At 35.5% G+C, this 12,822-nt stretch overlaps 1 protein-coding gene across 3 annotated transcripts in view; it reads left to right on the top strand.

Annotated features, from left to right (window-relative positions):
- Positions 1-12,822, top strand: part of PLXDC2 (plexin domain containing 2) — a 246,368-nt gene that overhangs the window by 213,284 nt on the left and 20,262 nt on the right. For 2 of the 3 annotated variants that reach the window (XM_021387767.1, XM_021387769.1), the window contains exons 10-12: positions 6,117-6,177; positions 6,536-6,689; positions 8,008-8,046. In XM_021387767.1, coding sequence (XP_021243442.1) covers positions 6,117-6,177; positions 6,536-6,689; positions 8,008-8,046 — 254 coding nt within the window. The remainder of the gene's footprint in view (positions 1-6,116; positions 6,178-6,535; positions 6,690-8,007; positions 8,047-12,822) is intronic. The other variant, XM_021387768.1, reaches the window with a different exon arrangement.

The raw sequence follows: 12,822 nt of genomic DNA, 5'->3' as shown, positions 1-12,822 counted from the left end.
TTATTTTAGAAAGAAGACTAAAAATACTTCTGGAGGATGTCTATGTAAAACATTATAAAGTAGTTTTCAAAATGCAGCAAGCCGTTTTTTAAATTTATTTAACAAAAAAGAAATGTAACGTAATTTGAGGAGGAAAAAAAAGCCCACCAACATGGGAGCATTCTACAATTAAAGAAATCATTTTTAATAGCCAAAGATGGAAATTGTTCAAAAAAAAAAAAAAAAAATGTGAAGGTAAGAAAGTGAGGTTAACTGGGCTAGTCAGTATCCAGAGTGTAAAATATACCCAATAGTGCTTTAGAGCAAGTATGGTGCTTATCAGAAATAAATTTCAATATAGCTCCTTCCAAGGGAATGAGTTTAATGGTTATTATTTTCTGCTTATTCTGTTGGAAAATCTGATACCATAATCTCATAAATTTGACTCCGGTCCCCTCTTACAGTCTCCTTTTCCTTCTAGTTGTTCAAAACATACCTTTAGTAAAAACTTCTTTTTTATTCCTTATCTGGTTTTCAGCATGTTTCCTTTGTTGTTGTAAGTGACATTAATATTAGAGAAAAAATCCTCCTATCCTTCTTTAATCAGAACACTGACAATTCCCATTTAAACTAGGATTTTTTCTTTCTGATTAAATTGAAAATAAAACTTAACTCCTTTAGTCCACTTCCATTCTTAGACTCTTCCAGCAGCAAGAATTCTCAGTGAGAGATTTATTTCTTAATGCCTATCCACGTTATGTCAGAGTTATTAATACTGTTTCACTCGTGTTCAATCTCTTTCACTGTACAAGACAGCTTCTTTGCAGTTAAAAAAAATCACTGTTTAACTACTTTGCACTTCTTTGTTTACACGATAATGCAGAACATATTTTTTTTTTAAATTCCTGTCCTACAAAATTGTGGAAAAATCATCAGGTTGCAGATTGCCTGATGGGATTTGTGCTTCTAATCTCTTTGATCGTCCTTGTCATAGCCTGTATGTTGTAAATTTTGTGATATGCAACATTATGACAATGTTGGAATTAAATAGTACAGACATGAGTATTCTGCATCAGATATTCATTCTAATGCAGGAATTATTTTTTTCATCAGCATAATGTAGTACAGACTGTTTGTATTGCTGTATATTAAAAATCTTCTTATTAAGCATGTCATCTTAGCTGTTCAAGAGAAGAATTTGTAACAATACAATAGGAACAAGTCCTCTAAACTGTTCAAAAGATCATCCTGTTCAGAAAAAAAATTTAATTAAGCAAGATGTTTTCTGACAGGATAAACAGACACAACATATTTATGCTTAAATTTAGGTATATGATTGAGTATATTGAGCTAGATAAGTGCAAATATTGTTTATATACAAGGGCTGCTCTGAAAGTAATGCCTCCTATTTTATTATGCTGGCCCATGATGTCAGATGCAGATGTCGGTATGGCAGTAGAAGTGGAACCTTCCTGCCAATATTCCGTTACATTTTGCTGCCATGTGATAGGTGGCAGCAGAGGGGCAGTCTGACAAAGTGGTGTCTGACATGGAAGTGCATATGAAGCAAAGAGGTGGAACTGAATTCCTCCGTGCACAAAAAAATGGCACCCACTGACATTAATTGATGCTTGCTGAACATTTATGGAGACCAAACAGTGGATATGAGTACAGTGAGGTGGTGGTTCGTGCATTTCAGTAGTGGTGACTGCAGTGTGAAAAACAAGCCACATTCTGGACAGCTGTGCACAGCTGTCACATGATGAAATGAAGAGTGTCTCTATCAGCTCATCAGCATGAATTAGCTAACATTGAAAAAATATGTTTTCTATGTTGAAAAAATAGTGTTTAGTAGCAGAGAACTTGCTCTATCAAATAGCGTTACTGTGTTGTTTGCATATGTTCTATTTTCCTTAGAAATAAATAGGAGGCATTACTTTCGGAGCGACATACATAAATTCATACTGCAGTCACTCACAGTCACACCTCATTTGATAAAGTTTTGCATCTTCCAAGATAAACTGGAAAGTAACAAACAAAGAAAACTACAATATTTTCCCAGCTACAAGAAAGTGATATTCAAAGGATGGAGGAACCAAAATGGAGTCTGTTTTGCAGGAAACAGAGACAAATGCAGACTGAGAGCAAACATAATATCTGATATATTTTCTTCCCCCAAAATTGCTGGTTGTTTTATTTTTCACTTGGACCAACACTAAGACCAATACCTCCAGTGTTTTATTTTTACTTCCTATCTCATGATCAGAATCATTCAGAATGGAAGTACCCTCCACTCCCTCAGTTTGTGAAGAAGTTCTTCTTTAAAATATTTTAATTCTTCTGTTAATTAACTCAAAAGCCCAGCTAGTGTCATCATCTCTTCATTACATTTTGCTAATTCTTTTGTGGTTAAAAGCAGAAAATAATTCTGTCTGTTCAATTTTCCACTTAGTTTTCCAGGTTTTTATTTAGTAGGGTCAGTAAATATTTTAACTCACCTGAAAAATTACATAGTATTTAAGAAATCATTTCACATTTCTGGAATGCTCTTCAGTTCCCAGAAATCCATTCTATATATGCTGTTACAGATATTCTAGGAGGTAAAAAAGGGAACAGTAGACTTAAAGGGCACGAGTGCATTTTAATGTGCTATTGGTTGTTTTAATACCGACTCAAACTGGTGAAAATATTTTTCTATCCAGACTTTGTCCCTTCCCAATAATTTTGCATTATGTTTCTAGCTTTTACAAGTTAAACCTTGATGAGTCTTCTGTGCAAAGGGTATATGATTTGTTATTAATTCTCACTGAACTCTCTTAAAAGACAAAAAGCGTAGAATTTTGGCTCATGCACTTAATGAGCACTTCCTGTCAGTTAAATATTCTTTGCCAAATAGAGATACATGGCATCTGGTATATCTGCTGACATCTCTTTATCCTTTCTAGCTGTGTACAGTCCACTGGAAGGATTCTGACACCTTTTTTGTTACCTAGAATCAGCTGCATTAGTTGTGCCAAATCATCATTGTTATACATGCAAAGACTTTAATTCTTAGTTTGCTCTCTGGACCAGTACTCCCAGGTTCCATAGAAATCCTGGAATTCTTTATGTTTCATGAATGTCCCTATTCTCATTTCCTGGAATATAATTGTTACTGCTTTGCTAGGAGCAGTTTTGGGTCATCACTTGAAAATGAAGTTGTTATAAAATGGCCATGTTGACAGATGGCATCAATGGCATAGCTAATCAAATCTGCTGCAATGTTTTAATGGCAACAGGGAATTATCGACATGCTACTAAATGAAGGTCTTAAAAATGCGAGTGGTGGATTGAAATGACAGTTTTCAGAGTTCTAAGCCAGTGACGCAGCAATGATGGTATCCGCCACAGCTGACATCTCATTGACATATGCCTCAAAAGAAGTTGACAAAGAAGTTTACTTTGAACCAACCACATCTAATTCCTGATGCAATTATCATTGCATCAATAGAAAAATGTTAAATAAACAGTATCTAGGGTTTGGTGCATTATTCTCTGAAGTAGATTCATCTGAAAAGTATCTGATTTTTGTGTTTGAATGAGCCATTCTAAGTCCCTGCATGTTGCACTGAATTTTGATTAGTTAATTCCTGGGGAAAAAATCAACTCCTGTATTGTTATTTGCCACCATATTTCAACCATTTGTTAGACAAAATTCAGAACTGTAAATGAGTGCATCTGTGATAAATTTTTATTCATTTAATCTTTGGAACTTTAGTTTGACACCATTTAGATACAAGATTCGGTCTAAGATAAAGGTTCATTAATCCATACTAGATGTAGGTACTGTCGGGCCTGAGTTAGCATGTATATGTAGTTGCCACTATAGGAATTTATGAAGTAGGTTGATATCATATCTAAACATTGGACTTCATTTTCAGATGTTCAGAACACCCATAAACCCATTAGATTTTAGACAGAGTGGTGTGAGTGAAATACAATGGGTTTGTTAGCGTTCATTACATCTGAAAATAAGACAATTTCTCCTTCAAGACAGAAGTTACTAATTAAGACTTTCAAACATTACGCTCTACTTGTAAATGGAATGTCATTTCACTGACACCATTTCTTTATGCTTAGCAAGGTTCTCTTTTTACTCTCAAACATTCATGGAGGCATAAGACCCCAAAGATGGGGAGACAGCTCCCAGCAGAGCACTCATTTACTCACTGTTCACAGAATCACAGAATCATAGGGCTTGGAAGTGACCTCTGAAGATCATCTAGTCCTACCCCCTACTAAAGCAGGTTCCCTACAGTAAATAGCCTGCATGGGAAGGCATCCAGCTAGGTTTTGAATAGCTACAGAGAAGGAGAATTCACAACCTCTCTGGACAGCCTGTTCCAGTGCTCCATCACCCTCAAAGAAAATAAGTTTTTTCTCATATCCAGATGGAACTTCCCATGTTCTAGTTTGTTCCTGTTGCCCCTTGTCCTTTCACTGGGCACCACTGAAAAGAGCCTGGCCTCCTCGTCTTGACACTCACTTCTCAGATGTTTGTAAGTTTTGATACAATTCCTTCTCAGTCTTCTCTTCTCCAGGCTGATCAGTCCCAGGTCTCTCAGCCTTTCCTCATAAGGGACATGCTCCAGGCCCCTCATCATCTTTGTAGCTCTGCAGTAGTTCCTTGTCTTTCTTGAACTGGGGAGTCCAGAACTGGACACAGTCAGCAAGGAAGAGGAAAAAACTCTTCATGTTTGTCTGTATTTCTGTGCTTTAGTAAGAAAATCTCTGTACTTCTCTGTGATACATTTCTGTTTGAGGGGTTTATTTTCTTTACTGCAACAGGTTTTTGGAAAAGTCAGTTGCTATGAAGTGAGTGATAAATGACATCTGTTAGGGTTGAGTGTGTTTCTTTACTACAATTACAAAAGGCGGAAGGAAAATCAATGCAAATATATCTAACAAGAAACAAGTCTTTTTCAAAATATTTTGTCAAAGATGTAGATTTTGCTCAGAATAATTATACAGAAAATTTTGTAATACCAAGGGATTTGTTACAATTGTTTATAACCCCTGTATTGCTATAAAAATAATTCCACTGCTCCATTCTTCCAAAGTAGACTATGTTTCCTGTATTTGATGTGCATTTGGCATATCTTGGCATGTTATTGAGAATGCAAAATTACCACAAAAATACAGCTAGCCATAGTAGTTGCCTTATTTTCTTGCTTAGTCTTATTAAAAAAACAAGTGAGAAAGTTATTTGTTGTCCAGCCAGGTAAGTTATGACCATGGGTGCCAATTATATCATCTGGATATGCAAAAAAGTTTGAAAACCCTATCTGGGGAGAATCACTTTCAAACCAAGGCATTATGGTTTAGCTCTCTAGCTAACTAAGTTACTGTATAAAAACTGATAACATGCTTGCAATGTGTGGCTTGCCACTGGAATCATTATATTAAAACATTACAAGTTGCCTTGAAATTTCTCTGTTACATATTGCAAATAAGAAAGAATACTGAAAACAGGTTATTAACTTCACCTGATATGACAAGAAATATGCATGCATCTTAAATCTTCTATAGCTAGTGAGGAGATAGAAGCAAATATATAGTATTCTTGAATTGTCATGAGCACTGTTCAGCAGAGCTGTTACCTAAATCCATGAACACTGATCTCATGCTAATATGTGTATCTCAATGTCTCAGATAACCTTGCCTGATAAAAGAAGTGACTGGTTCATTACATCCTTTGTAGGACTGCATTTTCCTGGCTAAGGAATCTGGGCAAAAATAATTAACCCAATTTACATCCATATGGCTGACATCAAACTTAACTTAAAAATAGTATGGCTCAATGCAGCTATAAGTGTAATTATCCTGTGTAAGGGATACATTCTTATTTAAAAACTATAAATAAAAAACCTATAATAATAATTCTCCCATTGAAATGCTATTAACTGAAATGGATGAAATGATTAACTTGTAAGCAACAGCCACTTGAATAAAAGTAACACCACATAAGTCATATGGATTTTAAAATAAATCACATCATTTATTTATTCTTTCTGTCATTCCCTTCTCTTCCTCTCCTGTCCTTTCATGTTCTTGTTTTCCTCCATCTGGACAACTTATACCTATTTCATTATTTAAAGATGCTCCAGCGGATTTGACCGTCACCGACAAGACTGGGTAGACAGTGGCTGCCCTGAAGAGGTATGTGAGTAGTCCTCAGCCTATCAGAGGCCTTTCATACATTTGTGATGCTTTTGATTATCAGATTATGAAGAAGGGTTTCAAAGCCAAAGACATTCTATATATATCTTTATAAAGTGGACATAAAATAAAAACACTTTAAATTAAAAATAGAAGTACCAGAAACTGTACATTTGAATTTCCTTTCATGAAGTGAGAATGAAAGAAAGATATCTGACGCTGATAGTGGTGAACTGACCACCTCTATAAGAGGCACTCAGGATGCTCCTGCACCAGAGCAGTTCATTTTCAAGATACATTTATAAATCTCTTACTGCTGGTTCTTTCCCAGTGTTGTTTTTTTTCTTTTTCCCAACAGTCAAAAGATAAGATTTGTGAGAAGAATATAGACACAACTGAAGCACCTCTGTACTCCACCACCACTCTTCAACCAACTACCACAAAGTTCAGAGTTTTAACAACCACCAGAGGATTCATCAGCTCCCAGCTGCCAACCAGCCTACCCACAGAAGGTGAATTATGTAGACTGATTTAGTCTGTAGTGCAAACATGTCATTTACAAGTCTAAAAAAATTGATTTCCTCTGTGTTCATGTTGCCCTTTTCTCTTTGGGGCAGTGGAAAGAGTGGGAAATTAGTCAAAGTAGTATCTGATATTACCTTTTTATTGCATCTTCCTCCTGCAAAGTAAGCTTGAAGGCAACAAATGGTGGAAGACATAGGGTGGGAGTGCAGGGACAGCAAGCTTCTGGAGTACTTGTGGTTACAAAGAGTTATTTGTTTTCACAGTCCCAAACCTGTTGAAATATTAGATGGATAAGACCCTGTTAAAATTACTGAAGAAACATCTAGCACAGAGTTAATGAATTTTGGATCCCTTTGAGGATTGTATTTAGGTGAAAACTGGAGATAACCCAAATTAACAACCTCTTTGAATGTTTCTGGTTTCGTTTTCTCATTTTGTTTTCACTATCCTTTTCATGTAATGCTCACTGTTTCTATAGCTTCTGAGCAGAATTAGCTGGGTAAGTGATGGTGTGTCAGTTCTCATCCTTGTTGCACTGCTGCTTAAATCTTTCCTTTCTGTGGATGAGATGTCCTGCTTTCTTGCTTCTGAGGAAAATTCAGCTGAGTAGAAAAGCTAACCCAGGTTAATCAGACGGCATCTATAAAATAGAACAAGCAGATGGGAGGTGTCTATTGGAATTGTATGTTAACCTATTGGAAACTACCAGGTGTGCACAGAATTTCTGAGTGGCACATGAGTTTTAAGCTGTAGATGTTATAAGGTGAGAATCTACTGGTAAGAAGACTTCGTTTTCTTTCCAACAAGAAAAGTTTAGAAACTGTCAGTGCAAGATTTGTACTGCATTACAATTATTGCCATATGCACATCTGCTAATATTTTCTTATGAGAAAAGGAATATGAAAATAAATAGGATTTAAAATTGATAGGCTTTTCCGTAATTCTTAGAAGGAATTAAATACTGCTTTATTTTATTGTCTTGTACTGGTTCATGCAGTCCTTAGCACGATAGAATGCTCAAATATTAACATGTAACAAAAAGGAATTATCTGTAAGTGCTATGGGGTGGACTCTAGTGCCCTTACTTAGCAGTATTTTGAATCCTCCTTTACACAGTATCAGATTCATATGAAGTAAAGCCTTGCTCAGTGTAAGAACATCACAATCTAATTCTCACTGAATTAAGTACCAAAACATTTTTTAATTGTGGAAATTGTTCAGCATTAGAAAGAAAATAATTCCTAAAACAACTCATGACCTAGAAAAAATGCATTTTCTTACAGCTAACTTTGATTTCCCTTATAGATGATACCAAGATAGCGCTGCACCTAAAAGATAATGGAGGTAAGAGATGATTTTTTGTGTGTGTAAATAATGTCAGTGGCTTGTCAAATTACACCCCACTGAACTTCATTAATCAAAATCAGGCTGTAGAAATAGCTTCTACCAGATTCCCAAGGGACTTCAGCCTTTCACACTTCTGCAGAAGAGCAGAAGGGCAAGTAAGCTTAGCAACTGCTTAGTAAATTAAATATTTACAGTACTATTTATAAGACTTTAAGAAAACAGCAGGTTTAATTAGCTTCAAAAAAAAACATTAAAGACAAAGTTTAACTGAATACAGTTATTATCTGTAGTTCTGTGTTATAATAATACAACATTGTTTAGCTGTCTTAAGAGAGGATATGATGTTAATTCTAAATAATACATCACTGTGAGTGACTGTGGGTCCCTCTGAAAGTAATGCTTCCTATTTATTTCCATGGAAACTACAACAGATACGGAGAGTACAATAACATTATTTGATAGAACAAATTCTCAGCTACAAAACAATATTTGTCAACATAGTCACCACCGTTAGCTATGCATTTTCACCAGTTGTGAGCAAGAGCCTGCATACCATGACCAGGTCAAAATCTGCACCAGCTGATTCACCACTGCTGAAATGCACCACCCACCACCTCACTGTGCTCACGTTCACTGTTTGGTCTCCATGAACATTCGGTAAGCGCTGATGAATGTCAATGGCTGCAGTTTTTTCAGTGCAATTTTTTTATTCAGTTCCACACATTTATTTCAACTGCATTTCCATGTCAGATGCCATTCTGTCAGACTGCCCCTCTGCTGCCATCTGTCACATGGCAACAAAATGTAACAGAATATTTGTGGGAAGGTTCATCTTCTCCTGCCATACCACCAACATCCACAACTGATGTTGTGGGCCAGCATAATAAAATAGGAGGCAATACTTTTGAAGCAGCCCTTGTAAGTACTGCTAATTAGTTCACAGTAGTGAGTTATTACGTAAGATTTTATTGATAAAAACATCTATTTTATATCTTTATGTCTGTAAGAGCAGAGATCTCATACTCCTCCATGCACATTCCCCTCTGCAAATTAATAAGATCACTTTGACTCCCCAGTGAAAGCCTTTGTTAAATCAGATTCTGCAGTGGACTACTCATGTCAACTTCTTTGTTGGTTCAAGAACTGATAACTGAAGTTTATTACTTCTCCCTTTGAAGTTGAAGACATTTGCTATTAGTTAGTATAGGATTGGGTCATTAGATGTAGGCTGGGTCTGTATTTGCTTGCTGAGGAGAATGGAAAGATTTAGGTTGATTTCTACAGGCTTTGGAACAGTCAGTCAAAGCAGAGGTTGATTTGCTGAGCAAATTGAAACAAATTATATTTCCACTGGTGTAAAGGGAAAGTTTATTGACAATAGTTGCCTTTCCCCTGAGGCAGGGGAGGCTGTTTGACATGGATTTGACACAGAAATAATGCCTTGGAATAAGGTCATCTATAAACTCAGGGCAGTACTGTTAGGCACTTTGTCTATGGGAATATCCCTGAACCTTTCTTTCTCTGATTCTGCTTGAAATCAAATTGCATTTTATTTTGTTGTGAAAAGTACTTCAGTACTCTTAGAGATCAGTAAGAAAGGTGAATCAGTCAGGACTTCACTCACACATTTCCTATCTGTCCTGTACATAAGCTGTCTTCCTAGGTGATCTAGATCTATGCTCTGCCTGCAAGGAGTCACTCTGAAGCAGGCATCTAGCCTGGGACTGGGCAGTTCTTCACCTCAAGCATCTCATCAACAGCTCAAAATAGGATGCTGTTATAGAAAAAATAATTCAAAATTTGGGCCCTAAAAAATGTTCCTGTTTTTTATCAGCTTGGGAATTGCAACAGAACTATTTTTTTCACTTGTCTACTCTTTGTACCAGATCTGAAAAGAAAAACCCCATGAAAGTGAACTAAATGATGGGTACTAAAGCAGGGAATGGCTATGGTCTATTTGGCAAAGTGATTTTCTAGGGTCTGTGGTATCACTCTTCTTAAATATAGAAAGTCTATTTCCTTGCAGAAAGCTGCTGCATTTTAGGATGAGCCAACAACTGATGTGATTATTCACTTTCATTAAGCTGTGTCTTTCATTTTTGAAATAAAATAATAATAATAAATTTAAAAAAAATAAAAAGAAATTTACTTCAAACAACAAAGAAGCAAAGCAGCACACCAGGATTTCTCATTCACACAGTAAACGTAGCTTTTAATCTGTGAAGTGCTTTTTGATGAATCTTCAGATATGTACTGAAATTTCCAGTGACCCCTAGATTAGGCTCAGATAAAACCTCTGCAGCCATAGGCGTGTTTTTTCATTCTGTGTGATTTGTCAGTCTTTCATAAAGAGTAGATTCTTTCAGATCACAAGTACAGGGATTTTGCTTTCTCAGACTAGATCCTTTAAAACTCTAATGAAAGGGAGCCTTGTATAATGGAAAACCAAAGCTGTATTGGATCGATGATGGCCTATAGCTTGATGTGTTCTTGGATGGTAGCTGTCAATATCTGGCTGGGTACAACAAGAGGATTCTTTAGAAATTCTGCATCTCACCCCTGCCTGGAACTTTTGAAAGTTCCTGTTATAAAGCAGCAGCTAAAGTTAAATTAAAATTCAGGTTTAGGTCAAAGTGCTTTGACTTTTTAATCATATGAGAAATCAATATGCAAGTTAATGCTGTAATTCACCCGCAGTCATTTGAGGCATATTTTAACAAACTTTTCAGATTTGCTTGTTTCTGTTTCTTCTGTGTTCCCTATTTCTTCATAGACACTTGATAGATGCCTAATAGATACATGCCTAAACCAATTTTAAATAAAGTTGGCATGCCATCATGATTTTTATTGGATCTTAATTCTCTTTAAAATAAGAAGTATTTGTAAAGTTTAAGGTATATCCAGCAGAACAAATGTATAGTTTTGTTATTAATTGCAGTTATTATTTCATTTTTCTTATAACACAGCACAGATGACTAAACAGTTTAAAAGCCTAATTTTTCATAAAAATTGTGAGCAATTTGCTGTGGCAATACAGTAATAGAGTATTTTCTTGTTGAGAACTCTTTGGTGGGTGATTTAGATGATTGGCTAGCACATCTAGACATTTCATTTGACCTTTTTAGACACTTTGTTGTGATGATTTGATTGCTATGGGTCCCTCTCAATCCTTCAGCTTTATAACTCGGAAGAAAAATGTGTGTGTTGGGCAGTAAGTGCCCGGAAAACTGCTACCTTTTCTCATTCATCAAAATGTATTCCAAAATTACTGTTGTAAAAAAAAGCAAAACTATGCAAAAAAAAACTACCTGAAAAATAAAGCTGTTTTGTACATTTATGAGCAAGTCCATTCCAGCATATGTAGGGAAAGGAAATGTCTACATCTTTCTGTTCGTTCTAGTTAGTGGACCTTTTCAAAGATAGTCTGGATACGAACATTAGTGGTGTACAAGATTAACATTAGTACTATGAAGTGCATAATTTTAGTTTAAAACATTGGAAAACTGGATAGGAAATGACCAAAATACAAACCCAAGTTTTTGAGTCTTGATAAAGTACTTTTGTATATCTTAAATTCTGTGATAAATTTACCCAGTGCTAGATTTTTTTAAGAGTCCCTAATGCCTGGAATCTAGCTCCCATTAGTCATCTGCCTCTTTAATTTTTCTTAAAAATTTCAGTCTAAGCTCTTCCTACCATAGGAATTCTTGACAAATTGTGGAGAAGATTCAGTCCTGTTTTTCTTGTGTACACTGATCTCTAGCTAACTGATCTCCACCCAACTAACATTATTTCATGCTTGATAATAATTATCTAACCTATTTTTAATAATGTGTTATGTTTCTCAATGATCCAATTCAGTATGATACCACATAAGTATATCTTGTTCAGCTGGAGCTCTCCAAAATTGAGAACAGCCCCCACAGTTTGGAAAAGCAGCAGCCTCTGATATAACTACTCCATCTCCTTTGTTCATTAGATACAGATGGAAATGTATTTTACTTATTATACACAACAGCCAGCGTGCAACACTAGTGCTTTCTAAAGCAATCACAAATGGAGAGTGCTGAACTCATCTTTTCTGGTTGAAAAACAGAACCACAAATTAATGATCTTTAATTTTAGGACATTTAACCTGGGAACAATTGTGTTTGTTTCTTTGATACTTTGAATTATATTTAAATGTTCCTTAAAACAGGATATTTTTGTCTTTTCCAGAATTTCTTGCATCTTCACTGTATCCCAGTTTTGCTGTCATCATCTTATTATAGTTATAATCATAGAATATGTTAAAAAAAAATACTCTCAGAAAGTCAAACAAATAAAAACAGAAGTTTTCCAAAGTTGTGCCAATAGAATGTATCTTCTATAAAGTCAGTGTAACTTTCCGCCTCTAGCACAAAAGGTCATTTTGCATCAAATTAAGTTTTATGCACCATATTAGCTTAAAGAACCACGATGTTAAAACAGTTTAGCTAAACCAGAACAACTTGTGTAGGTAGTTCAACTTACATTTAATTCTGACTTCTTATACTGGTTTATTTTGTCTTTGGTTTTCCAAGCCAAATGTAAAATGATACAGGGTACCTACTCATATCATTGTTATGACTTAGCACATCTAACTGATAATTAAACCAGCACAAAAACTAGTGGGTTAACCTAGAAAGCACATGTAGATTTAAACAGAGATCTTATGGAGGGCTAAATGTCATACAATTGATAAACTTTTAAGTCAGGGATACGTTGTTCAATGTTTTATCATTTGTTCCTGTT

Source organism: Numida meleagris, chromosome 2 (genome assembly GCF_002078875.1).
Source record: "Numida meleagris isolate 19003 breed g44 Domestic line chromosome 2, NumMel1.0, whole genome shotgun sequence".
NCBI lineage: Eukaryota > Metazoa > Chordata > Aves > Galliformes > Numididae > Numida > Numida meleagris.
This window is presented reverse-complemented; position numbering and strand designations above follow the sequence as displayed.